The sequence below is a fragment of the Cololabis saira genome, chromosome 20, assembly GCF_033807715.1.
Source record: "Cololabis saira isolate AMF1-May2022 chromosome 20, fColSai1.1, whole genome shotgun sequence".
In the NCBI taxonomy this organism is placed as follows: domain Eukaryota; kingdom Metazoa; phylum Chordata; class Actinopteri; order Beloniformes; family Belonidae; genus Cololabis; species Cololabis saira.
In genome coordinates this window covers 16,299,390-16,326,281 of record NC_084606.1, presented here as the reverse complement: position 1 = coordinate 16,326,281, position 26,892 = coordinate 16,299,390, and the positions used below count along the sequence as shown (strand labels likewise).

General features: G+C 40.5%; 2 protein-coding genes across 2 annotated transcripts; both read right to left on the bottom strand.

Moving 5' to 3' along the window:
* Nucleotides 1-6,114: 6,114 nt before the first annotated feature.
* On the bottom strand, nt 6,115-12,210 carry LOC133420548 (E3 ubiquitin-protein ligase TRIM39-like). The gene is made up of 8 exons (XM_061710241.1): nt 12,153-12,210; nt 11,331-11,414; nt 10,659-11,231; nt 10,376-10,471; nt 8,245-8,478; nt 7,430-7,577; nt 7,329-7,355; nt 6,115-6,866 (listed from the first exon to the last, which is right to left on the bottom strand). The coding sequence occupies exons 1-8, from the start codon at nt 12,162-12,164 to the stop codon at nt 6,274-6,276; spliced, it is 1,767 nt and encodes a 588-aa protein (XP_061566225.1). The 5' UTR covers nt 12,165-12,210; the 3' UTR covers nt 6,115-6,273.
* A 3,362-nt stretch (nt 12,211-15,572) lies between these two features.
* LOC133420547 (E3 ubiquitin-protein ligase TRIM47-like) lies at nt 15,573-24,287 on the bottom strand. The gene is made up of 3 exons (XM_061710240.1): nt 24,229-24,287; nt 19,934-20,491; nt 15,573-16,838 (listed from the first exon to the last, which is right to left on the bottom strand). The coding sequence occupies exons 2-3, from the start codon at nt 20,471-20,473 to the stop codon at nt 16,512-16,514; spliced, it is 867 nt and encodes a 288-aa protein (XP_061566224.1). The 5' UTR covers nt 20,474-20,491; nt 24,229-24,287; the 3' UTR covers nt 15,573-16,511.
* Between the last annotated feature and the right edge of the window lie 2,605 nt (nt 24,288-26,892).

The following is a 26,892-nucleotide window of genomic DNA, read 5'->3' as shown; positions in this document are numbered from 1 at the left end:
GTCCCAATTAAGACTTCCACCTCAGCATCCAAGTCTGGGATCCTGATATCTCGCAGATATTTCCATTTTGTAATGTCTTGCTGAGTGGGAATGTTGCTCCTTGACACAGGGATTGTTTCCTGCGTGTAGGTCTCTGGGAGCTCCACAAATTGATTTCCATCCAACTTGGATACTTCCAGTCCTGAGATCACTTGACTTTCCACGACCTTTTCTTGGCCCATAGTGCGCAGTAGGATGTTGGTTGTTTTGCCTTGTAGGTTCAGCTTCTTCACGAAAGTGTTAGTACAAAAGGTAGATGTACTTCCAGGATCCAAGAAGGCATATGTCCGCAGCACCTTATCTCCCTTTTTAGATTTTATCTGTACTGGCACGATGGAAAGAGTACAGTTGTCATCTCCGGCCCCAGTACAACCACATGCCTTTAAGGAGACAAGGGCACTGCTGACAGGTGTTTCTAATTCCTTGTTCTTGTCTTTGCTGTGGATGTGCAATATAGTAGGGTGCTTTAGACTGCACTCACTGCAGGTCAGACGGCTCCTGCACTCCTTACTCATGTGGCCAGCCTTCAAGCATCCAAAGCACATTCCTTTTCCTCTCAGGAACTCAATCTTCTCCCTTTGAGAAAGCTTGTTCAGCCTTGAACAATTGAGCAATGGGTGTGACTCCTGACAGTAGAGACAAGATTCTGAGGATGACTCCTTTGATGCTATTGACTGTCTGGGAATCTTGTGCACTGGGGGTTTGGTTACAGCATGGTCGGTTGCTGAAATGGTGGTTGCAAAACTGCTTCCTTTGATGTTGCTCCTGGGTAGCAGTTTGCTTGCATTTACAGACTTCGAGGTGTTTGGTCGAACATCTGAAATATCACCAAACAGTGGATGAGACAAGACTTTGACTTGCTTCTCCAGAAAGCACACCATGTCAAGGAATGTAGCTCTGTAGCCTCGTCGCTCCTGTATGTCACAAGCTGTGGACCTCCACTTTTCCCGCAGCTTGTATGGCCACTTCATTAAGACATGCCTCATGTGAGATGGAACGTTCAACTCCTCCATATATTGTAACTCTGTCATAGCGTTGCAGCAACCTCTTAGGAACAGCGCAAACTCCTGCAGTGCCTGTATGTCTTCTGTTTTAATTACAGGCCATCCAAATGCTTTGTTCATGTATGCTGTTGCTATTCTGTGCTCATTGCCGAAATGTTCCTTTAAAAGACATTTTGCTGTTTGATACCCTTGTTGCGGTGTCATGTGAAGGCAGCTTCGCACCAGCTCCCGGGGCTGCCCCCTGGTGTACTGTTCCAGGAAATACAAACAGTCTTGGTAACTGCTAGTTCTCTCTTCAATGCAATGCTCAAACGTTCTCATAAAGGAGACAAACTGCAATGGGTCACCATCAAATATGATAATGTCTCTTTGTGGTAAAGTAGCTGACAGTTGTTGTTGTACGAGCATGTTGGTGATTTCATTCTGCCTCTGCATAATTCCACAAATAGCATCCTGGTCCACTGTATTTTGCACTGATGATCTGCTCTGTGCAGACTGATGATGTAGGGCATGAGACATTCCTGTGTTTGGTTGCAACTGTGGCCTGAGAGTGATATCCTTTTTTAGTGATTTCTCCTCTTCCTCCTTTAGGCGTGTTTTAATGTAAACTTTAGGTCGCACGTCACCTATTGGAGTAATGGGTGGCAGAGTCGGGCTTAGATGCAAAGCTGTGGTGTTTCTTTTCGGCACGAACTCACTGGCCTTTGGGTTGAATTCATGGCTTGGTACGTTAAGTGCTCTGCTCACGTAAGAATTCATGCCATCCGAACATCTGCCAACATCACTGCCTTCCAGCACAGAAAGTCTTGCAGCAGCAATGGCTATTTGTGCATCAAGCTCCAGTTGTTCCTTCCTTTTCTTTAATTTGATTGTTTCTTGTCTGAGTTTTTCCTCTTGTTCCTCCAAATCATGTTTCCTTTGCAGAGCAGCAGCTTTCTCTTCTAAAGCCGCTTTCTCTGCCTTTGCCCTTAAACGTGCAGATGAAACACTGGAAGCATATGATCTGAGAGAGTGGTCTTTTCTGCTCGACCTTTTACTTGACACATTAGACACACTGTCACCCGGATTGATGTCATCACAGCATTTAAATTTTGCATTTTTATCACCACCAGCATTTTCATTTTCACCACAATTAGCAGCAGCAGCATTTTCATCATCAGTTGCATTTTCATCACAATCAACTCCATTTTCCTTCAACCATGTTGATATTTCTTCCACAAAAACCTCATTGCAGGACCTCTTTGTGTGAAACCATGTTTCCTGTTTTCTCTGCTCCTCCTCTGGGAGAGAAAACTCAGTAAGCAATGTGTTGTGGAGATCAGAAGCCTTTTGACACAGTGTTTCAAAACTTTTTAGGTTTTGTTTAATAACAGAAACATTTTCACTGGAAGTCAAGAGAGCAGTGATTTGTGCTTTTAATTTGCTTGCTTCTTTAAACTTCACATTCCTTTCTTTTTGAAGCCTTTCAATCTCCATCATGAGCCCTTTGACAGTATGCTTTCTTATTCTTTTTTCCACATCACATTCAATTTCCTTAGTCTCACTTTCATCAATATTAATGCGCAAATCACTCATTTCAACAGATGTGTATTTTGAGAAGTTTCACGGATCAATATTGCGCCCTTTGCCAGCTGCGCAGAGCGTTTGCACCTCCAGTCTGTCCAGACAACACACTCCCGTTCAACAATGCGTCAATCCTCCACCACTTTGCATTGAAAGTCATCAGATCTGGCCGTTAATGCAGGATCTCATGTTCATAGCAGCCCACTGCCGCATACAGCGCTTCGCCGTTTCCAGTCCATGAATCCATTACACTTATACTTGCTTACATGCGAACTGGGGACCTCCAGGCGCGTTATGACAGGAAACTTGTCCTACCTTTCGCAGATGAGGTTGATGAACATTTACCGGCCAGGGATAACAGATGAGGTTAGCAGCTCTGCAATCCGCATTTCCAAATGCTCCAATAATCCATGTGAGATCAGGGTTTTTTACTTGTATAGCGACTATCCTGTCAAACAATTAGCCACTCGGCTGGGTGCGGGACGGGACTTCTTTTTTGACGCGCTCAGCTGATGGATGAGTGAATGAATGAAAAGTACACAGCAACGTCCACTGTCGGGTGAGGTTCCCATTTATTATCCTTACTGTATATTTCCAAGCATGTTTATAGTATGGCAGAACTGTTTATGGAGTGATCTGAATTAATTGTGATGGTGATGGCTGGTAGTAAAGCTGTCTTTAAAGAGCGGTAAAAAACCGTGCGGTCTCCCCGTCACCCATGCATTAATTGGCCGCCCAGAACACCTGCACCTAAATACCAATTGCACCGGTAGTGACGTGGACCCAAACCACCATCTAACCTGCCACCAAGTGACAACTTGTAAATAAACAAAAAGACTGAAATAAGCAGACAAACAATGGCTCCTACAGTAGTAGTAGCAGTAGTAGTACTAGTAGTAGTAGCAGTAGTAGTAGTAGTAGTAGTAATAGTAGCAGTAGTAGTAGTAGCAGTAGTAGTAGTAGTAGTAGTAGTAGTAGTAGTAGTAGTAGTAGTAGTAGTAGTAGTAGTAATAATAGTAGCAGTAGTAGTAGTAATAGTAGCAGTAGTAGTAGTAGCAGTAGTAGTTAGTAATAGTAGTAGTAGTAGTAGTAGTAGTAGTAATAGTAGCAGTAGTAGTAGTAGTAGTAGTAGTAGTAGTAGTAGTAGTAGCAGTAGTAGTAGTAGTAGTAGTAGTAGTAGTAGCAGTAGTAGTAGTAGTAGTAGTAGTAGTAGCAGTAGTAGTAGTAGTAGTAGTAGTAGTAGTAGTAGTAGTAGTAGTAGTAGCAGTAGTAGTAGTAGTAGTAGTAGTAGTAATAGTAGTAGTAGTAGTAGTAGTAGTAGTAATAGTAGCAGTAGTAGTAGTAGTAGCAGTAGTAGTAGTAGTAGTAGTAGCAGTAGTAGTAGTAGTAGTAGTAGTAGTAGTAATAGTAGTAGTAGTAGTAGTAGTAGTAGTAGTAGTAGTAGTAGTAGTAGTAGTAATAGTAGCAGTAGTAGTAGTAGTAGTAGTAGTAGTAATAGTAGTAGTAGTAGTAATAGTAGTAGTAGTAGTAGTAGTAGTAGTAGTAGTAATAGTAGCAGTAGTAGTAGTAGTAGTAGTAGTAGTAGTAGTAGTAGTAGCAGTAGTAGTAGTAGTAATAGTAGTAGTAGTAGTAGTAGTAGTAGTAGTAGTAGCAGTATTAGTAGTATTGTTCATAGGCTGCCCTGAAGTTTAGGACGTTACATCCACTTATTTGCCATTGCTATCTTTTGCAATTAAAAATAACAAACTTGTCGTTAGCAATCAAAACTTACATGTGACTTTATTGCATATGGAGCAGGAAGGTCAGATCAATCAATCACTCACAATGTATTTAAGGTACACATTTAATTGCCTTGTGTGAACATGTGCTAAATACTAGCCTTTTGCGATTAGATCTCCACGAAACAAGTTTGAAAGTGAGGTGTGAACAGGGCCTTTGAAATTCTGCATACTTCCTGTTTGTTTTTTTAAACACTCTCAAACACTACATACTGTACATTTCTAGGTGGGGCACTTCAGCAGAAGCCAGGCAGCGTGGTCGCACCGTGTACTCTTGTGTACTACATGGTACGTAGTACTATATGTCGTGGGCAGTTTCACAGACAGCGGAAGTTTTTGTGCAGCTTTTATTTGCTTCCTCCCTTTTTTGTTTCACTCCCGGTGTAAGTCAATTGATAGTGTACACTTTATTTTTTTATCAGGTTCAGAGAGAAAAAAGTGCACCCAATATGTCTTTAAAGGTATTGTGACATCATTTTTAACATGCTTTTAACACTATTAAAAGTCTTGGGCAACATCCCTCAAATGTGTCTAAAAGAGTGTAACAAGAAAAACTTCACTCTAGTAATCTTTTCCTGGCTTTTTATTACAGTGTTTTTTTGCGCCGTGAAAAATGCTTCCTTTCCCCCCTTTCCTGTCAATCATTGCTCCGCTCCTCCTCCAAACCTCCTCCTCCTCCAGCCATACGCTCACAGCGGCGTCGGAGCGACAGGCGAAGCATGCACGGAAAAGCAGGAGGGCGAACCACAGCAAACAATCATAAAAATAAAGGCATGCAAGCAGCACTGTCCCCTTATCTTAAGTCCAGTCAGTGGCCGCGGGTCTTCTTAGCAGTTTTCCTCCGGTGATTAGAACAAAAGAGGCGTGTTAAGCTCTATTTATGGTTCCGCGTTAAATCGACGCAGAGCCTACGCCGTAGGGTTCAGCGTATGGTGCGCGTCGCCGCGTAACCCTACGCCGTAGATTCTGCGTCGGTGTAACGCGGAACCATAAATCAGCCTTTATGGTGCGCTGGAGAGGAGCGGAGGCAGGGAGCTGGGTGGAGGGGGCGGTGATTTAGCGGATCGTTACGTAACGACCCGCCACCAAACCACATGCGCCGTTTTTGAATAGTTATGCGGAAAATCCCAGAAAGCACACAATACACTGAATGTTAAAAGTTCGTTGTTTTTTGGGTGTAATTGATGTCAAGACACCCAACAAAACACAAAAAATCAAGAAAAATGTGTTTTTCATGTCACAATCCCTTTAAAGTTTAATATAACAGGAAATAGTTATAAAAAAAGATATAGTCTATAAAGGAAGTACAATCTTTGCCGAGCGACAGGATCTCTCCTGGCGTAGTTCACAGTGAAAACAATTAATGAACAAAAACCACGATTCAGACAAAAGATGCAACAACAACTAAACCCGTCCTCACTACATCAGGCATGGAGAAGGTAGGCGAGGCCACCTGCTGCTGATCAGTGCGCTGAGTCATTTATGATCAAATCTTATAAACGTCTGGCAACCTAGAAGTACAAGTTCAGACAGTTCAGTAGCCTGGAGCATTTAGAGGTGTGTTAACTCAATGCCAAACAGGAAAGACATCAGAATGAAAAAATAAATAAAAATAGCAAGTGGAAAATAACTAGTCTAATTTATTAAGATTAAGGAAACCAAAGAATATTTGCATACAATTACAAATGGACTAAACTAGATTTACCACAACTGATAGTTAATGCTACAAAGATCCCAAAACTAAGAACTGAAAGTTGAAGGAAGGTATAATTAAAAGTTGTTTTAATTAAAGATAGGTCTTTTCAATCATCCTAACTGAAAACCATGTAGCTGAATTTGTTTCTTAGACTGAACTTCCTCCCCGTCATCAACCAGGTTCAGCAGTCTGATCAGATAGAAATGGAGCTCAAGCGCCTCCACTCTTCATCCAGCTCCATTTCACTGCTTTTCTCGGTAAATATAACCAGGGGATCCGAGTTTTTCTCGTCCTGTTTTATGTGCGGACTGAAATATGGATAAAGCTCATCTCTAAATAAGCACTTTGTGAACGAGTAGATGTGAGACCGAGCCGGCACATCGTAGAAGGAGACGAGACCTTCGTCGTAGTCCACAAACACCCCGACCTTCCCAGGTTTCTCTTTCAGGGACAGACGGACGGGTGGCGCCGTCATGGCTGCGTAGTTCTCCTCTTCGTAATGCACCAAAACCCAGTAGCCTTTATCTGGGGTGAGAGTGAGTTTCCCTTTGCGGTTGGCAGCACCTGTAGCTACGCCCAGATCCCAGCCGGTCTTCTCGTTGACCTCCACCTCCCAGTACGACCGTCCAGATGTGAAGCAGTTGAGCCCCAGTACGCTGCCGAACAGATCAAACCTGTCCGGAGCATCGGCCACTTCCTGGTCCTCTCCTCCGTCTTTGACCTCCTTCCCATCCTCGGAAACAACAAGGCGTTGGTGGGCGGTGGATGGATCCAGCTTTACATCCACTGTTGAGTTCAATTAAAAAATAATTATTTATTAGCTATATGTAGGGATGGGCGATTTTGGACAAAAATAAAATCCTGATTTTTTCCTCTGAAAACCCGATTTTCGATTTCGATTTTTTTGGTAAAACTACAAAAGACAATGGAATAAATTGTTTCAAATATTTTATCTTTATTTTTAAAGAAAAATAGCAAACACATTTCCCTATTGGGAATGAAGTGCAATTGAAAGATACTGTAAATCCTCCTTGAGTTTAGTAAAGTGACAACATTTACAATATTCTTGACCAAACAAAGAGCCACCAGCTGCAAAAAAGGAAAATCGATTTTCCGATTTCCCTTTTTTTTAACATCGATTGTGATTAATAAATCCGATTTAGATTTAAAATCGATTAATCGCACAGCCCTAGCTATATGGTCTATTTTTAAAGGATAATGTTAGAAAAAGTAAAATTTATCACCTACCAGTGAACTGTGAGAGTCTCTTAAGTTCTGAAAATGAGAAGAAGAGTTGAAGATCAGTTCAGTCAACATTAATTTAACCTTTATTGCCATCAAGCTCTTACCAGTGGAGGTCAGCGTCTCAAGCTCTTCTTGAACTTTCTCCATCATTCTTAATGTGTTGCTTCTCATGGTGCCAAAGGACAGTGACGTGTCTAGCTCCACCTTTGTCCAGTCCTTGAAGTCAGTCTGGACCACAAGAGATGGGTACTTCTGAGAAACAGAAAAAACAAGACAAGACAATTCAACTCACCGTCTGAAAACAGCACTAACCTTTATTTAACCAGGAGAACCTCGTTGAGATTAAACATGTCTTTTCCAAGAGTGTCCTGGTCCTGGATTGAACTACGTATTTTCTGGACTATAAGCCGCACCTGTATATAAGCCGCATCCGCTCTATTTAAAAAAAAAGATATGCAAGCTGCAGATATTTATGTTGTTATATTAGGCATTTACTACATGTACAGAACCATTTTGAACTGTAAATGATGTACATGTTTGTACCTAAATAGATCCTTTCCTAACAGTGTCTTTTAACACGGCAGCAACTTTGCTGATTAAAACTGGACAGAATCAAGAGAAAATAACCGGTATTTATTTATCTATTTATCTGTTTGAAATCTGTTTCTACCTACTTCTATCTGCTAAAGAAGAAGTAGCGTATTCTTTTTTGCATTTATTTTGTCTTAGTTTTTATTCTAATTCCGGTTAGCACTCCCCCTAGCGGTGGAAGAAAAATCCACAGAATAGCCGCACCTTTGTATAAGCCGCATGGTTGAAAACCTATGAAAAAAGTAGCGGCTTATAGTCCAGAAAATACGGTATACATAATTAAATAAATGAAACTGGAGCGTATACTTTGAAGTACACCCTCTCTCACCTGCAGGAAAAGGATGTGGTCCTCAAGCGCCGATATGTCCTCCAGCTCAGAGATCGTCCTCTGCAGTTTATCAATTTCAGCCTCCAGCTCGTCTTTGAGGTCTTTGGCCTCTTTTTCTAGTAGTTGCCTCCTCTCCTCTAGCGGCTGATGTAGCGCTGCCTGGGCCAACTCCAAAATGGCATTCACCGCCGTGAACACGGCGTCGATGTCCCACCACTCGTTTTCCAATTCTTTCTAGAATGGAGAAGCATATGTAGTCATGTATTTGACATTTCACTTCTTTTTTTCTGTCTTTTGTTACTGTATACTTTATATTATCGGTATTTTAAACAAAAAAATCATTCATTTATTTAAAACTACAGTAAATCTAAAATACTTTATTAAACTCCAAAGGGAAATGGTATCAACTTGTAAGAACAAAATACCATATGTGTCCTAAATATAGTCACAATAGTTATCTAGTGGAGTTTCTGGTTTATCCACCTCATGTCAACTTAACTTGACATTTGTTAGAGCTCAGATAATAATAAAATATGAAAAGTGCTCACAGGTTTCATGGTGGTCCTGGTTTACCTTGTGGTGTCAGTCTATATGTTTTTTAGATGGAGTTCAACTAACGGATTAACCAGTAACCAACTTTATGGCACTCACATAATTTTACCGTGTCTTAGCACATCCCCATTTATCCCCTACGAGCCTTATATAGTTGTCCCAAAGACGATTCCCACAAGGGGCCTATAATACCCCTTTTCCACCAAACCGGTTCCAGGCTGGTTCTGGTTCTGGGACAGTGCTGAGTTTGGAACCGGACTTTCTGTTTCCACTGACAAAGAACTGACTCTGGGCCAGAAAAAACAGTTCCAAGGTAGCACTGACTCTTTGCTGGGCTAGAGGAAAGAACCACTTACGTAAGCGGAGAGGGCGGAGTTATTAAGACCAACGGCAACAGGAATTAATCTGGATGCAGCAAAGCAGCAGTGGTCTGTGGAGGAGACAACCTGTCTTTTAGTGATACCGTTCACGGAGGGTGCTAAACGGACCAAGTCTGTATTAGAGCAAATACGTTGTTGCTTTAACTTTCGCGTCAATGCAAGCACAGCGACGTAACTGACGTCTGCAGCGACATAATGACTGCGCCCGTCGTTACGTAACAACTGAGCGATATACATACTGTCGGTTGGCCTCCGATGCGTGAAACCACGCCCACAACTAACTCCGGAGTTTCCTGTGAGTACCAGAATGTATCGGGCTGAAATATTTTCCCCGGAAGTGTGCATTTTTTCCCCGCAATGGTATTTTTTTGCCATGTTAAGCTAGGAAGGTAGTTTTTCACCATGTCTTCACATTCAAAACGTCTTTTTTGGCAATTGCGGATTAATCAGTGAGCGCTTAGTTGACGTTACATTTTTTAAATTATATTTATATAATGTATTATGACTATTTTGCTTAGACATTTACAGATTCAACAATGAGAACATATAGAGACATACACTTCTGTAAAGTCAGAAGCAGCAGATCATAGTGGAGGTAAAAGGGAGAAGAAACATATACAAGGAATTATCAGTGATCTTACTGACATAGGCTAAAAAAAATATTAGAGTTAAAATATTTATTAGGGACTATTTTCATTAGACAATTGGAGATTCATCAGTGAGCTGAGAACAATAATAGCCTACTATATACAGTAACGGTCAAAAGCCAATCACAAGACGGAACGTCATCATGTACGGGAGACCTCCGATAAAAAAAAGCAGGTGGGAAAAAAAAGCACAGACCGCCATTTTTTTCGTAGCGGTGTATCGCGTCATTCAGGCAGCCAATCAGCACAGAGCCTCATTATCATAGCCCCGCCCACTCAGAATCCTGCATAGATAATGCGGTTAGTGAATGGGAAGATAAAGACATGGCTCAGAGGCTGAATTTCTAATTTATTTAGAAAAAACAATCAAAAGCTTGGTTTTAAGACATTCAAGGCCTGTTTAAAATAGGTATTAGATGCCATAATAGGTCCCCTTTAAATATTTGTTCTTGCTTCGCTAATTGACGGTGGACCTCAGAAGATGCATATGATGTTATCAAAGACAGAGGCTTCTTTCAGTGTTTGATTTTCTGTCTTTCTTTTGCAGCATACCTTGCAACTTTTTAGGGCTTCACTGATCTCCTCCACCTTGGTTTCCCTCTTCTTAATCTCCTGTTTCAGCTCTCTCTTGGAGTTTTCAAGTTGAGCCTTAAGAAGAAAAAAAACATAAAAAACATATTCAGATATCACTTCCACTTCCTGTTTCTTAAAAAATACTTTTGGTATACTTTCTTCCTTTTTTGCTAAATTTGGTTCCACATATTTTACCTTTGCAACTCTAAATATTTCTTAATGATGCACTTTTGTCAAGACTTGATCTGATGAGGGGACACACCTTTTTCTTGTCCCATTCGTCTTCGGTCGGGACAACTTCCTGCTGTCCCTCCTCCATACACTGCACACAAATGCACATCTGCTGCTTCCTGCTGTACAGCTCGAAGGCCCGTCCATGTGTCAGACAGGCTCTCGCGTCCAGGTTCTCCACAGGTTCCACCAGCCGGTGGCCCTTCAGCCTTTTAGACGAGTAGTGATTCTTGACATGGCTTGGGCAATACGAGGCAACGCACATGAGGCAGGACTTCTCAGCCTTCATCTTGGGCTCGGTGCAGACGTCACAGGCCACTTCCCCGGGAGCCCCCGAGTACTTGTGACGCAGAGTATTCTTCATCTGTTCAGCAATGTCTCGCAGCACAATATTCACTTCAGGTTGCGTGTTCACATACTTTTTGCAAAGGGGACAAACGTCGGTCACGTAGTGAAAATGCCTGCCCAGGCAACTCCTGCAGAACGAGTGACCGCAGGCCGTGGTGACCGGGTCGGTGAACGTCTCCATGCAGATGGAGCAGGAGAGGTGCTTCTCCAGCGAGCAGGGCTCGCTGGGTGATGCGACAGCGCAGGCCATGCCTGCCTGGAAACAGGACAACAAAGTGACTCAGAAAGAAAGTATTAGTTCTATCTTGCTCATTTTTGATCTATTAAATGTTATCTTTAACAATGTAATCATTACCTGAGCTGTCAAGTTTCTGGCGGGGCTCCAACTTTTGCTCGAGCAGGGCTCGCTGGATGATGCGGCAGCGGAGGCCATGCCTGCCTGGAAACAGGACAACAAAGTGACTCAGAAAGAAAGTATTAGTTCTATCTTATGGAGGATTTTTTGTGCCAAAATTAAATGAATAAATACATCATTAATGAATTCAAATGGGAATGAAATATATCATTAATTAATTCAATGTGTCATTAATTACTTAAAATTAGAATGAAATATGTCATTAATTAATTAAATGTGTCATTAATTACTTAAAATTAGAATGAAATATGTCATTAATTAATTAAATGTGTCATTAATTACTTAAAATTAGAATGAAATATGTCATTAATTAATTAAAATACAATTCATTTTAAGTAAAAATATATATTTATTATTTCAGCATTTAATTAATTAATGACACATTTAATTAATGATTTCGTGTTGCGTGTGAATCATGAAATGTAAAACTGCATTTAATTAATTAATGACACATTTAATTAATGATTTTGTGTTGCGTGTGAATCATGAAATGTAAAACTGCATTTAATTAATTAATGACACATTTAATTAAAGATTTTGTGTTGCTGAATCATGAAATGTAAATGTAAAACTGTCAGTTTCACTTACTGAAATGTATTTTAATTAATTAATTACACATTTAATTAATTAATGATACATTTCATTCCCATTTTAATTAATTAATGATGTATTTATTTATTTAATTTTGGCACAAAAAATCCTCCATACTATCTCGCTCATTTTTGATCTATTAAATGTTATCTTTAACAATGTTGTTATTACCTGAGGTGTCATGTTTCTGGGGGGGCTACAACTTCTGCTTGCGTCTCCTTCCTGTATTTGTTGCCCTAAAACCGAGCAAAGAATAATAACACACCTTTAATATTTTATGCTGGCATGGTGCTGCATGTGACTGCAGGTATTCTGAAGACATTTTTATTTCCTCTTCCAAACGTTGCACAACAAAGTGCCGTCAAGTTAGCAAGCGCTGGAATGTAACACGCAGGTTATCAACCGTCTCTAAAGGGCAGCATTTTTAATCAATACTTTTACTATTCAACCATCTGTTTTACCTTTTTTGTGTGGTTTCTCCATTCCTGATTTCCACCTGGGATGGGGTCCTTCGAGAGGTGAACAATATCCAATTTACTGTTTGAAAATGGATAGAAAGCACCTACGGCAAGAGAATGAGGAGAAATAACTTCAGATCACATCCCGCCCTGCCACCTGAAGGTTATCATCAAGGCACACCTCCAGGATAAATAAACAGAGGGCGTGACTGCTCGATCACAACCCCAGAAAGTTATAAAAGCAACAAGATTCATGAAACAAAAAGTCTTCCTGAAATTAACGAAGTGGGCAAAAAGCTCTTGTGTAAAAGATGAGCGCGATGACACATCCTAACGCCGAGTGCCCTCCACTGTGGAGTAAATGATTGAGGAGGAGGATAAAGTAAAGTATGACACTTCTCATTAACAGCTTTAGAAGAAGTGATCAGAATGGAATAATGTATTAAAAACAGCATGTATTTCATAGTTTTACCTTCTGGCTGCTGAGTCTCTTCTCTTCTCACAGTTGTCAGTCTCCTCTCTCTCCTCTCTTCCTTTCTCTAGTCCCAGCTAGTGTGTGAGTGTGTCTTTCCTGTTGGACTTCCTTCATGTATTAAGTTTCATTTCTGTTAAAAAGACCAGCCAACCACCTCCTTTATTCAAAAAGGTAAGCTAACAGGCAAATGAGCAGCAAAAAAATCCCTCTGTTTGTTTGCGGCGGGGCTCGTTGCATGTTTACCAGCAGATCAAATATCTCTGCTTGCCAGGACGTTTTGATAAAGTGCAGATTCTGGTTTCATGCACGCAGCCTTGTGCATTGCTCAATATGAAGCTTTTTAGTTTCATTTTTTATTTCCCAAAAGAAGAAGAAAAGAAAGAAAGAAAACATAAAAGCTGCTTGTATGAACCTGCATAAATATGCACATTTTATTCATTTGCCACCAGAGGAAGGAACGTTAATGCTGAAGCATTAAACAACATTCAGAAGTTACAATCACAAAAGTTTTCTTTTTCTTTTATAAGGATAAATACTTTAACGTAGGATGAACAGATATATACAAACAGAAAAGGACGGATAGAGAAAGGGAGGAGCATTCCCTGTTCAGTTGTATAATAAGTGTGGTGTGTGTGGAATGTGTGAGTTAAGTCTGTGAGTGTCTGTCTTAAGTGTCTGTATAGGCTTGGGGGGGGGGAATATAAAACAATTTGTGGTCAGCACTCCCCACTCCCAAATGCGAGAGGTAGTCTCTGATAAACCCGCTCTGTGGGGGAGAGCGTTGTCTTCTTTTTTGATGTCGTTGTCATCGTATTTTTAATGCATTAAAGAACAAAAAAAAGAAAACAAAAAGGGAGGAGCATGCAGGGTGGATAATCCTCATCATGCTCCACCGTCCACGTAACTTTCCTTTCTCTCCATTTTTTTCCTTTTTTTCTCACTTTTCTTTAGTTTTTTCTTCTTTCTTTTCCTTTCTTTTAGTTTCATTTTCCATTTTCGAAGTTTTTGAAAAAGAAAATCAGACAGGAAGAAAACGCTACCTGTGTGAACTTGCATAGACGTGCAGGTTTTATTCCTCCATCACCAAGGGAAGGAACGTCACAGTACAAGTCTCGTAAAGCTTTACTGGCTCTTTAAATGAGTCGGAGTCACACATATATGTCTTTTATGATATGACGACAAACTAAAAAGAAACTATTTCCAGTAAAACATTGGTATAAACCAGGGGTTTGCATGCAGCTCTAGAGCCGCATGCAGCTCTAGAGCCGCATGCAGCTCTAGAGCCGCATGCGGCTCTTTAGCACCGCCCTAGTGGCTCCTGGAGCTTTTTCAAAAATGTTTGAACTTTTATTTCCTTTTTTTCTTCCTTTTTTTTCTTTTTTTCCTTCTTTTTTCTCCTTTTTTCTCTTCTTTTTTCTTTTTTTTCTTGTTTTCTTCTTTTTTCTTCCTTTTTCCTTTCCTTTTTAGTGTCAACATTTGGACTTTTTTCACGAAATTTTGACTTTTTTCTCAAAATATTGACTTTTTTCTCGACATTTTCAACTTTTTTCTCAATATTTCGACTTTTTTCACGAAATTCTGACTATTTCCTCAACATTTCGACTTTTTTCTCAACATTTCAACTTTTTTCTTGACATTTCGTCTTTTTTCTCGAAATTTTGACTTTTTTCTCGACATTTCGACTTTTTTCTTGAAGTGCATAATGAAAAATAAAATCTTCCCCCGCTTGCCTTCATTCTAAGGCTGATACAAGACTTTTCATTTTTTGCGGCTCCAGACATATTTGTTTTTTGTGTTTTTGGTCCAATATGGCTCTTTCAACATTTTGGGTTGCCGACCCCTGGTATAAACATTCAAATGTATTCCTTTGAGCAAAGCTTTGCCATCTTAGGGAACATCAGGTTTCTTATGGAGAATTAGACACGATTATTAGAAATGCCTAATCCCTCCATCTAGTGTCACTTATCCCTGTTCAGGGTCACAGAGCTCTGCTGGAGCCCATCTCAGCTGTCCTCGGGCGACAGGCCGGCGTACACTCCGGGTAGGTTACGACTGCCAGCTGGTTTGGTTAGCCTGAACTTAGTCGGCCCAGTGAGAGACATCCAACCTGCCTCTGTCCAGGATTAAATATTGACTTTAGGGTGTGTTTTATGCGTCCTAGTTCTCACACTGTATCTCTATCCTTCTCCACCACAGACCAAGACACATCCAGATGTCTACTGTGGAATCACTAAAGGAGACCTATACTCAGAGGTGGACAGAGTACTCGGCCCCAGTACTTGAGTAAGAGTACAAATACTACTGGTCAAAATTTACTCTGTTACAAGTAAAAGTAGCTCAGTCAAAATATTAATTAGAGAGAAAAGTACTTGCTTTTAAAGGTACTTAAGTATCCAAAAGTAAATGCTTTTAAATTTACTTTAAGTAAAAGTAAGAGTAAGAGTAAGAGTAAATTTCTTATTTTCCACATCAGTAAATTACTATATTTTTTCTAAATTAATTTAAGGATCTTTTAACTCTTGTTTCTGAGACTTAACTCTTTGAAACCAGCTGCACTGATGTGCTGCTTTTAGAACCACAATGTTATATAAAACCTGCAGAAACACCAAAAACAAATCAAATGAATGGGATCGTAAGAGTTTATTAACAATCATGAACTGAAACCAAATGAACCTGCACCATCCAACTAAGTCTGGATCCCCCTCAAAGACCACTGCTTTGCAAAAAAAGCAGGCGTAGCCATTGTTGCGGCTATGTCTTGACTTGTTGCGGCTCTGTCTTGACAAACGCAGGCTACTTTGGCGGTATCGTTTTGAGGAGGCTTGACGTATTTCCGCTTTACGTACATCCCAGTGGAGAGCGTGCACTGTGATAGGTCTCCTCCTTTCACAAAAACAGCTTGTGTCCAATAGGATTTTAGGGAAGAAGAAAAAAGAGCAGACCTGAAAGTATCGAGTACTTTTCAGCCTTCCTAGAAATTTACTCGAGTAAAAGTAAAAATATTTGTCTTGGAAATGTATTCAAGTAAGAGTAATAAGTACCAAAGAAATCTAATTCTCAAGTAAAGTACAAATCCTCTGGATATGTACTTAAGTACAGTACTCAAGTAAATTTACTCCGTTATTGTCCACCACTGCCTAAACTGCCCTTTATTCACAAGTTGTACCTGGGAAAATGAAGTGTTTCAGACGTGGTTTACTCAAAATGCCAATACGGCGGCTGCTTTTCAACCATGTCACAGCAGCTCCAGATAAATCTAACCAAATCTGGTTCTGTGATGTCACAGTACTCTGCAAATCTGGATGGTTCACCGTATGACATATTTTCAGTTTAGGGCTCCCTCAAAGTGTACGCAAGGGCTCTCAACCACAGAGACATGGATTTCCAACGACACAAACAACGCTGCATTTGCTCCCGAGCAGAGTTTAGAGTCACCTATCAATCTGACAAACATGTTTTTGGACCGTGGGATGAAGCCGCCAAGCCCAAAATAATGCCATCCTTTCTTATGTCCGTCTGAATGTTACACACTTGAGGCATTTCAGAGAAATTACTTTGGAGATCTCGTGGAGATGAAGCATCATCGTGTTCTTGCAGTCAGGAGGCGGAGTCGAGGAGTCTCCGTGACGACAGGGCAGGATTAAAGGATGCTTGATAGTTGCTGTCCTGGATCCGCTCACTTCCGAGCAGGACACAGACCTGCAAGAAATGCAAGTCGTCCTCAGTCAGTGAAAGCCGCTCCAGCTCAGCCTTTCTCCCCTGCAGCTCATTGATTTCTTCCTCCAGGTGTTTTGTGAGCTCCTTATTTTGGACCCAGGCTGCTTTTGGATCTTCTCCAGCGACAGGGGCCTTGATTTTCTCGAGCTTGCTCAGTCTCTCTTGAATCTCTTGCTGAAGTTTCACACACCTGCGTTTGAGTTTAACCTGTGGAAAAAAACAACAATTGGGCAGCTTAGTAGAGGAAATCCCGCTCTGATTACACCCTGACGTGTGCTGTAATGCAGTCAGGCCTAATGTTGAAGACCTTTGACGCCCGGTCATCAAAGTCTTGTTTCCCGCTCAAGGATGCTGTATTTGCTCTGCAGCTGTGACCACTGCGGAGTGGCATGTTGCATGACAAATGTGAATGAAATACCATTTTTGACACAATTCTGCCACGCCTGTGGTTTTAACATCAAGACCAGATGTTCTTTCACAAGTTGCAGTTTCCTGCCCTTCACATCCTTTTGTTTTCTCGAGGCGCCCCTCTGAGAAAGTCGACCAAGAAAAAAAAGGAAGTTGATGCAAATCTCGCATAAATGCTCAAGTACAGAGAAGATGACGGCGCTGCGGGCAGTGGCGTCACCAGGGGGTGGCCAAGGGTGGCCACGGCCCCCCCTACAAATTTGCTGGCCTCCCCACTGGCCACCCCTACGGAAGAGTATTAGGGCCAGGCAGGAGAAAAATAAAAATAATATTTTAGAGGAAGAAGATTTTTTTTCATTATGCACTTCGAGAAAAAAGTCGAAATGTCGAGAAAAAAGTCAAAATGTCAAGGAAAAAGTCGAAATGTAGATATTAATGTTGAAGTAGAATTTCGAGAAAAAAGATGAAATGTATTTCAACTTTATTCTCGAAATTTCAACTTTATTCACAAAATTGTATTTCAACATTAATCTCAACATTTCGACTTTTTTCTCTAAGTGCACAATAAAAAAAAATCTTCCCCTCTCAAATATTTTTTCTCTTGCATGGCCCTAATACTCTTCCGTAATAAACCCAAGTATATCAGTAGGCGTTTTTTTAAGTATTTCTGAGCCCTTATACTACAACAGTATAATACAATCCTGTAATGACGGCTTTTAGTTTTGGTTCAACCCCAAGAATTTAAGTGGCCCCATCTGGCCCCCCCTATGAAACATTTTTGGAGGCGCCCCTGGCTGCAGGTAACAGCACCTGCATTTGAAGATGGCGCCGTGATGGTGAAATCTGGAAGTGTTCCTGGTCCCTGCACTCATTTTCAGGACAAAATTGTGGCTAATTAACATGCAGCTGAAGGTTATATATCTTACAGTAGTTATGCAACATGTTGCTGCCCCACACACTGACGCTGCCTCTCGACAGGATCAGATCTGCTTTTCTGTTCCAGTCAATCAACCATGATAAACCCGGGGATCACTCATCCCCTCCACCTCTTCTCCTGTGATGGAAATAGTTTTTAATTATTCCAGGTCGTACTAAAATCCATCGCCATCTCCTTTGCCTTATTCTTGTCTCACTTCAAAGTTCTAAAGTCGTTTTTCTGACGCTGACTCACGAAAGCGGCTGAGTTATTTCTGCTGATTACAGAAGTAGAAACAGTGAGATTTCTCTGTAGTCCCACAGTATGTAGGACTAAAAGCAACACCAGAGCCCCACAGACAGCCCAGGGACTAGGGTTGCCACCCGTCCCGTAAAATACGGAATTGTCCTTTATTTGAGAAAAAAATGTTGCGTCCCGTATTGAACTAATACGGGACACGATTTGTACCGTATTTTCATTAACTTTTACACCATATTCTAGTTGAATTATTGAAATAAATTAACTTTTACACCATATTCTAGTTGAAATATTGAAATAAGTTAACTTTTACACCATATTCTAGTTGAATTATTGAAATAAGTTAACTTTTACACCATATTCTAGTTGAATTATTGAAATAAATTAACTTTTACCCCATATTCTAGTTGAATTATTGAAATAAGTTAACTTTTACACCATATTCTAGTTGAATTATTGAAATAAGTTAACTTTTACACCATATTCTAGTTGAATTATTGAAATAAATTAACTTTTACACCATATTCTAGTTGAATTATTGAAATAAATGGCAACCCTACCAGGGACTGATGCTGCATTTATTGTGGAGTGTATTTCCACAGAATATAAAAAATAAAACAGATTAACTGCCTTGAACAATAAGCATATAAGAACCAACGCTATTTATTCCCTAATGACAGTGAATGTAACATCCTCAAAGCTGCACCCACCAGGCTAACAGGAATTCACATAGTTTCACTGTCGGACATAATTTAATAGTTGTTCCCCGTGGGGTTCAACCATTGCCATGGTGATGACCCAACAAGTGCAAGTCCGTTGCATTTGTGAACATTTCAAGCAAACTCAGGACAAAGATGATTAATGACTTGGAAATGACAGAAAAATCAATGGTTTAGTTTGAGACAACATTTTTGCTGACATTCTGGATCAAAGTTCAACCGGCAATTGGAGTCCGAGAGCAATAAACATTATGTTTCTGACAAAATCCATTGATTGAGTGAGTTTTTGTGCAATGAATTCAACTAAAACTAAACGGCGGAACATGAAACAGATGTTGAGGGGGTGACGGTCCTTGGCATTTGGGAGTAACAGGGCAACTCGAGCAGTGGTGTGACTCAGGATTTATGAAGTCAGCAGACTTTCTAAAGAATATAGATGTTAAATATAGATGTGTTTCATTTTTGGGAATCAAATTATGGAATCAACTTAGTGATGAAGTGAAACTGTGTAAATCTCTGTTGAATTTAAAAAAAATATTGAAAAGTAAAATAATTAAGGATTACAATGCTAAATGACTGGAGTATAATTTGGTTAAGCAGAACAATTTAAAGGGAAATTTCTCTTTTTGTTTCTTTTCATATTGCAGATAATCTGGGTTTTCTGTTGGAAAGTTAGGCAAATATAAGCTTTGGCTTCAGCCTATTCCTTTTTCGGTTACAGAGTTTATTATTATTTTTTGTGTGAAACTGATGAGTGTAAACTTGTATGAAAGTGTTTTGTCATTTACACACACACACACACACACAGTTTGAATTGCAAATAATGTAATGTAACCGAAATAAACAATTCATTCATTCATTCATTCAATATACATTTGAAAATCTTTGCCACTATGAATTTCTGTAAAAGCTTTTCAAATTCAGATTTTTATTTTGAAAGAGTGATGTTTTCACACATCAAAAGCAGTAATTCCTCGTGTCCTGCTTTTGCTCGTTTTTACCTTTTTCTTCGCAGCTTCTTTGCTGATAGAAACGATGTGGTGTCCGTGGTGCTCCGTCCGTGCACACTTAGTGCAAATGCACGTTTGGTCACTCCTGCAGAACCTCTCCAGCTGCTTCCCATGCAGCCGGCACACAGAGTCCTCCAGGTTCTTGCTCACACTGATCAGAAGGTGGCGCCCAAGTTCTTCGCTCTGGTAGTGCGGCTCCAGGTGAGCGGCGCAGTAGGAGGACATGCACACCAGGCAGGACTTGACTGCAGGGCGCTTGGCAGGGCAGAGGTCACAGGGAACCTCCCCGGCTCTTAGAGACGCCTCCTGATTGCTGAGTTCGTGGTCTGGTTTGAGCTGCGGCCTCTTGGGGAAGACGGCCTTGCAGAGGGGACACTGGCAGACTTCACAGATCCTCCAGTATTCTCCGATGCAGCTCAGGCAGAAGCGGTGTCCGCAGGGGAGCGAGGCGGGGCTGCTGAACTCCTCCAGGCAGATGCAGCATGCGGGAGCCCCCGACCCCAGGCCCAAACTCAAAGTCTGCTGTTGCATGCTGTCTGGGAAAAAGATCTGTAAACACACAGCGTCTCAAATTAAATTCATGGATTTAGTGGAATACAAAATAGCATTGATAATGTACAAAGTGTTCAACAGATTGTTACCTAGTAAAATTGTAAGCATGTTTAAAATAAGAGTAAGTAGATATGAGCTTCGAGGGAAATGTATGATTGAAAAACCAAAGTCTAGGACTAAAATTAAAGATCAATGTATTACTGTAAGGGGTGTAAATATATGGAATGCCCTTGATGAAAAATTGAAGATGTGCCAGTCGATTCATGCATTCAAACGTTTGTTTAAGTATAATGTGTTTGAAAAATATGAGGGATCCAGTAGATGATACTATTACGGAATTATGTTCGGGATTGTGTAAACAATATGATTTATTTTTTTTTGTACTATGTTTTGTATGTTTGATCTGAATAAGTTGATCATGTGAGAAGGGTAGGCGTAAATAAGCAATAGCTTCAGCCTATTCCTTTTCGGTTAGGTCTCCTTTTTTTTTTTATGTGAACTAATGCTTTCAGTTGGTGTGTACATTAAGAATGACCTGACCGAAATAAATATATTTTCATTCATTCATTCATTCATTCATTCATTCATTCATTCATTCATTCATTCATTCATTCATTCATTCATTCATTCATTCATTCAAATTAGCACAAAAGCAACATAATCATCCAATGGGACTATAGAGAGACATAAAACAAATAAAAACAGGTGTGTACAAGTAAATATAAAGCATAGTAGAAGCTTTCTGGGAGAATTTATCTTATTCCTCTGGGGGAGATGTCGTGATGACATCAGCTCACACTGAATTACATCATATTTTGCTTTAGGCCTCATGAGGGATTTTCTGTGTTTGCATAATCTTGTGTTTCATCGTCTGTCAATCTGCTGCCTTTTCACAGTGGATTTGAGGGTTGTTTTGATGCTCTTGGGATGAACATTTGGAGATGGGACTGTTAGAAGAGACTTCAGACTTTAGAAAGAGACTAGTGTTCTCGGAGACGTGCGCGTTTAATGCTGGACTGACAGGAAATAAACTGACCAGGATGTGCAGTCGCTTTGAGAAAACGCAACATTTTTAACAGCAAAGATGGACGGATGTCTTGCTAGTTTTGGATATCTATCTTTTTTTTATTTGATTTGATTTATTTTATTTTTGTACATGTAAAAAAAAAAAAGAAACAACACTTCATGAGAAGTTTAAGAAAACAAAACAACAAAACAAAGAATTTCATCCTTTAAAACTTGCTATCTTGATTTACATGTGCCAAAAAAGGAGTAGGAAGAAGTGTAAACTTATTTAGTCCTACCCCCATTCACTGATCATTTAACCTGTATTTTTATTTCCATAGTCTCTCTTTAACTGTATTTACCGGTAGTGACAGAGGCCGAGATGGTTTTATGCTTCTTTGAAAAGGTCCCACATGTTGACGCCCAATCTTAATAACCTGTGTAAAGTCTTTAATCGTCTTATGTTGTTGGTACTTTTTAAATGATTTACCAGGACGGTGACTTCAGATGGGACACCAGTCCTAAGTTCAAATCCAGCTGTTGTGCAAAATGTTGACGTGAGGGAATAAAGTCAAGGACGGCGTAGAGGAACCAACAGCAAGCTGACACATGGGGGCAGTGTCATGTCACACAAGGACTTTAATACAGACAGAAGAAATGGATATCAGCTATTATCAGAGCTGTCAAAACAAAAACAAAAAAGACAACAGCTGCTTTGGGAAGACAAAGATGAGATGAGAATCTGCCTCTAACCAAAGGGAACCTTTAAATTACCGTAAAAAGTATGGAAGTAAGATAAAGAATATGACAATCCAAAAAACCTCAAGACAAAATCACAAAATATGTTGATAAAACGAAGAATGTGACACTAGACTTGTAGTTCTCGAGACCACTTTTTGTGGTTTTGGTCTTGTCTCGGTCTCGGGTCTCTCAGTCTCACCACGTCTCGAACTCGGATAATTGAGATGCCATTGCACACCAAGGTGACAGAATCTTGTGATCCCCAGTTCTTCAGTGTAATCTGGCTACTATAATGGTAAATAATGCAAGTTCAAGTGGATAATTGTATCTTTAATATTTAAAATTCACGTTTCATCTCCAAATTAAGTACAATTTAAATCAGTAACATTTACTATTCATCAGACTTTTCTGAGGTGGAGGGGGGTGTTGGAGGCTGGTTATGCTGTTAGAGGACTTTGGGATTAGTTAGTAATCATGTCAATCCTTAAAAGCAATAGCAGTAGTGCAGTTGCCACTCATATTTGATCTCAGCTGATTGATGAAAACATTTATAGTGAGTTCAACATCAGACATCCATATCTCTGTGTTATTGTGCTGCAGTTGAATACAACCTCATATGGAAACTAAGCAGCTGAACCAGGATGGTGCTGATGTTCTACAACTCACGCAAGATGACTAAATAACACTTTTTTTTTTGGTCTCGGTCTTGAGCTGAATTAGTCTTGGTCTTGGTCTTGATACTCTCTGGTCTTGGTAGTGTCTTGGTCAGAGCCGGCATTGTGTGACAGTTTGTTCCACACTCCACCCGTCTGGATCAGAGCACCTTGTGTCTGCGCTTGGTCTGATCAGTTGTATTGAACAACAGACACGTGCATCATTGCACATATATTTATTGATATGCACAGACTAGTACACATTTAGGTCTGTAATCGAATGTGACTGTTGATATTTATAAGGGAAAAAAGGAAAAAAAAAACGAAAAAAAAAAAAATTAAACATTTTGAAGAAAAAAAACCGGCCCATAGCGCGAGGCCCCTTGGGGCGCGAGGCCCCATCGATCGCACGGTTCGCACACCCCTTGCGGCGGCCATGTGCGTATGTATGCGTATATGTATACTAAATATAGTAATAATACACATAAATAGATGCCTTAGGTTTTTATCGGCATGGTATCAACCATTAATATGTGTGCAGACAAAAAAATAAATAAAAAATTCTCCCTCTGTCTGGGGCCCTTCCCTGTCAATCGGGCCCTAGGCACATGCCTAGTTTGCCTTTGCGTTAATCCGGCTCTGGTCTCCGTTTACTGTAGGCGTTCTTGACTACAAGTCTATGTGACATTGGCATGAGTGACGGGTATCAAGCAAAGCAAAGTGATCATCAGTGACAATAAAAATGACCTCAACAATCTCGACACAGGTGAGGTTCTGCTGGAACGGGACAAGGTGGTGGAAGGCAAGAGGAAACGCTTCAAGCACTTACAGTAAGATGACGGCCTTCATTGCCCAAGTCAGACACATTTGGTCAGAGTGCATGACAGGGTTTCCGTCACTCTGCTGCACATACCAGACATAGTGGAGTACAGTACACCTGCAGACAGTCATCGCTGCAGTGTTGATTTCCTTATTACGGACACCTGCTGTCAGGACATTACGGCAGAGCCATTAGGTCATGTCAAGCTACTGCACATCCCCCAGAAAATCAGAGCTGAACTAGGTCACAGTAAAAGAAATAATGCATTCAAGACAAGTGGACTGGATTGATACATAAGTATAAGTTTAAAAACATGCTCCTGGTTGTGGGTTTGTGTTTGAACATGTCAGCCTGCTATAAACACCACAAATGAAAATGAAACACAACCGGTACAAGTCCAATGAAATAAGTGTCTAAAATTGCAGTTTGGCACATCAGTCAGACAGAAATCCACTGCCATGATCACAACATTAAGGATATCAGATCAGTAAAAGAGAAATGCAGAAGTCACATACCTTTGTTTAGCACCTACCAACGTGCCTGCTCCGAGGCTCTGACAGCGTTGTGATGCACCTGAACGTTTGGTGTTGTTTTCAGGTGTGGACACGCCCAGCGCTGCGGGGAAGACGAGGTGCCTCTCCTGCTCCGTCATTTCCCGCTCATAAACACGTATGTACGGCTGATAAAGCTGATAACATAGCAGAGCATCAGTTTCCTCATAACTACCACATAAGGGCAAAAAGTAGGAATGTATAGTCTTTATTGTTTATTTAGGTAAGCATGAAAGATACAGTAAAAAGAAAGAAGACTCATGAAAAGGTCCTTAATGATAAATAAATGAAACGAAAATCATAACATAACTTCTATATAATTGATACTATACAGTATGGTAATAGTTTTTCCAAGTTCTTAAAAAATTATTTAAGCATAAAGATTATCAAAGTCATCAATCAATCTCATTAGAAAACGAGCAGAGTTTAAGGTCAGGAGTAAGTTCGTCTGACATCACTTTGCTGACGTGAAGCTTTGGAGTTGAGTTTTTGAATCGAGACCAGGGTGAGCAGAAGAAGTACAGGCTCTTATCCACATTTAATGAGATAAAAATGTTTATATGTTATGCATTATATTTAGTGCTGTCAAGCGATCAAAAAGCTGTAGTTGATTAATTAATTAAGATCTGTAATTAATAAATTTAATTAATCTCTTTTTTAATTTAATCTAAAAATTGCTGAGAAAAGCCCTCAATTTGAGGTGTTTTCCTTTAAACTCATTACAGTACATTATTATGGCAGATCAAAAGATTGATATATAACAACAAAAAAAGTGGCTTTATAAAGTCATTTATATATGTTTTTAACAGACTTGAACAGACGCAGTCCTAGCCATTTACATCCACCAGCCTCTCTGTCGCAGACGTGCGGGGTTCTCTCCTCGAGTCTAGTTTGGGGAAGAGCGTTGCTGTGGCAACATGGTTGCTGCTAATGTTAGCTGTGGCTGCGCCCGCGGCCGGGTCATTTGCGTTTATGTGGCTAAACTTGAACTGCTTCGTTGGTCAGCAAAGTCTTTTTACAAAGACATTTCACTCTACCTTTATCAAAGGTGCCGTTGGGGCGTTTTAAATATGTAAATTCCCCATTCACTGGACCGACAACTTTCACATGCTCCTCCATTCTCACTTCTCTTCTTTTCATGGATCAATACTGAAATATCGATACTTCCGATACCAGATCTGTATGCCCCAAAATCGATTCCCAAATGAAAATATCGATACTTTTGATCATTGACAGGAATACGGTGGAAAGTAATTAAACTATCAGCAACTAAACACGTTGCTGGTAGGAACTACTTTTTTCCCTTTTCATCTATATAGTAGTTATTTTTTTTTGTTTATTATTCTCTTATTTATTTTAATGGTTTTATTATTTTACCTTTTTCAAACACTGGTTTTTCTGTTGTTGTAACAGCTCGGCTATATTGTGAATGAGGCCACTGCCTCAGTATACTTCTGACTTTAAAATAAATAGATAAATAAGTGACTCTAATGTCTTTGATCCTTAAACTTGATTTTTTTAGATTTACCGGGCACATTAGGTGTATTTGCGTTTCTATACGGTCAAAACATACAAAGACCGGGTCAAATACAGTATTACAAAAGTAATCTGTAACAATTCGTATGGTGAATTAAACCAATTTGACAATTGTCTCTGACCCTCGGATCATCAGCACCGGATCCCCTCAAGGCTGCGTTCTCTCTCCTCTACTCTTCTCCCTGTACACCAACAGCTGCACCTCCAGTCATCAGTCCGTCAAGCTCCTGAAGTTTGCGGACGACACCACCCTCATTGGACTCATCTCTGATGGTGATGAGTCCGCCTACAGGTGGGAGGTGGACCAGCTGGTGACCTGGTGCCGTCAGAACAACCTAGAGCTCAACGCTCTAAAGACAGTGGAGATGATAGTGGACTACCGGAGGAACGCAGCCCCACCGGCCCCCCTCACCCTGTGTGACTCCCCAGCAGACTCTGTGGAGTCCTACCGCTTCCTGGGGACCATCATCACCCAGGACCTCAAGTGGGAGCTGAACATCACCTCCCTCACCAAAAAAGCACAGCAGAGGATGTACTTCCTGCGGCAGCTGAAGAAATTCAACCTGCCAAAGACAATGATGGTGCAGTTTTACACGGCCATCATTGAGTCCATCCTCACCTCCTCCATCACCATCTGGTACGCTGCTGCCACTGTAAAGGACAGGAGCAGCTGCAGCGTATCATCCGCTCGGCAGAGAAGGTGATTGGCTGCAACCTCCCATCTCTCCAGGACCTGCACGCCTCCAGGACCGTGAAGTGTGCAGGAAAGATTGCAGCAGATCCCTCCCACCCCGGACATAAACTGTTTTTTCCCGTCTGCAGCTGTCCTCGTCAACAAGGCCCCGGACCACCCTCTCCCCCGTCTACCAAGGGACTGCCCCCCCCATCTCATTCTTACATTAACGTAAATATTCCAACCCCGTAACATTTGTACAGACTCACATCCGACACTTTAAAAACCCCATATTGTACATTTCTGTTTATATTGTTCATTTCTGTTCATACATTTTATCTGTCATCTGTCATCCTACGTCACTTTTTGTAAAGACTCATATCCGGCACTTTTTAATCCTCATATTGTACATTTCTGTT

Excerpts from the sequence above, each read along its gene's own strand:
- LOC133420548 (XM_061710241.1), bottom strand. Across the intron at positions 7,578-8,244 it reads ACCACATCCTTTTCCTGCAG|AAGTACCCATCTCTTGTGGT; the intron begins GTGAGAGAGGGT and ends TCTGTTTCTCAG. Across the intron at positions 6,867-7,328 it reads GAGACTCTCACAGTTCACTG|TGGATGTAAAGCTGGATCCA; the intron begins GTAGGTGATAAA and ends TGAACTCAACAG.
- LOC133420547 (XM_061710240.1), bottom strand. The coding sequence starts at position 20,473 with ATGCAACAGCAGACTTTGAGTTTGGGCCTGGGGTCGGGGGCTCCCGCA. Across the intron at positions 16,839-19,933 it reads AAGAAGCTGCGAAGAAAAAG|GTTAAACTCAAACGCAGGTG; the intron begins GTAAAAACGAGC and ends TTTTTTCCACAG.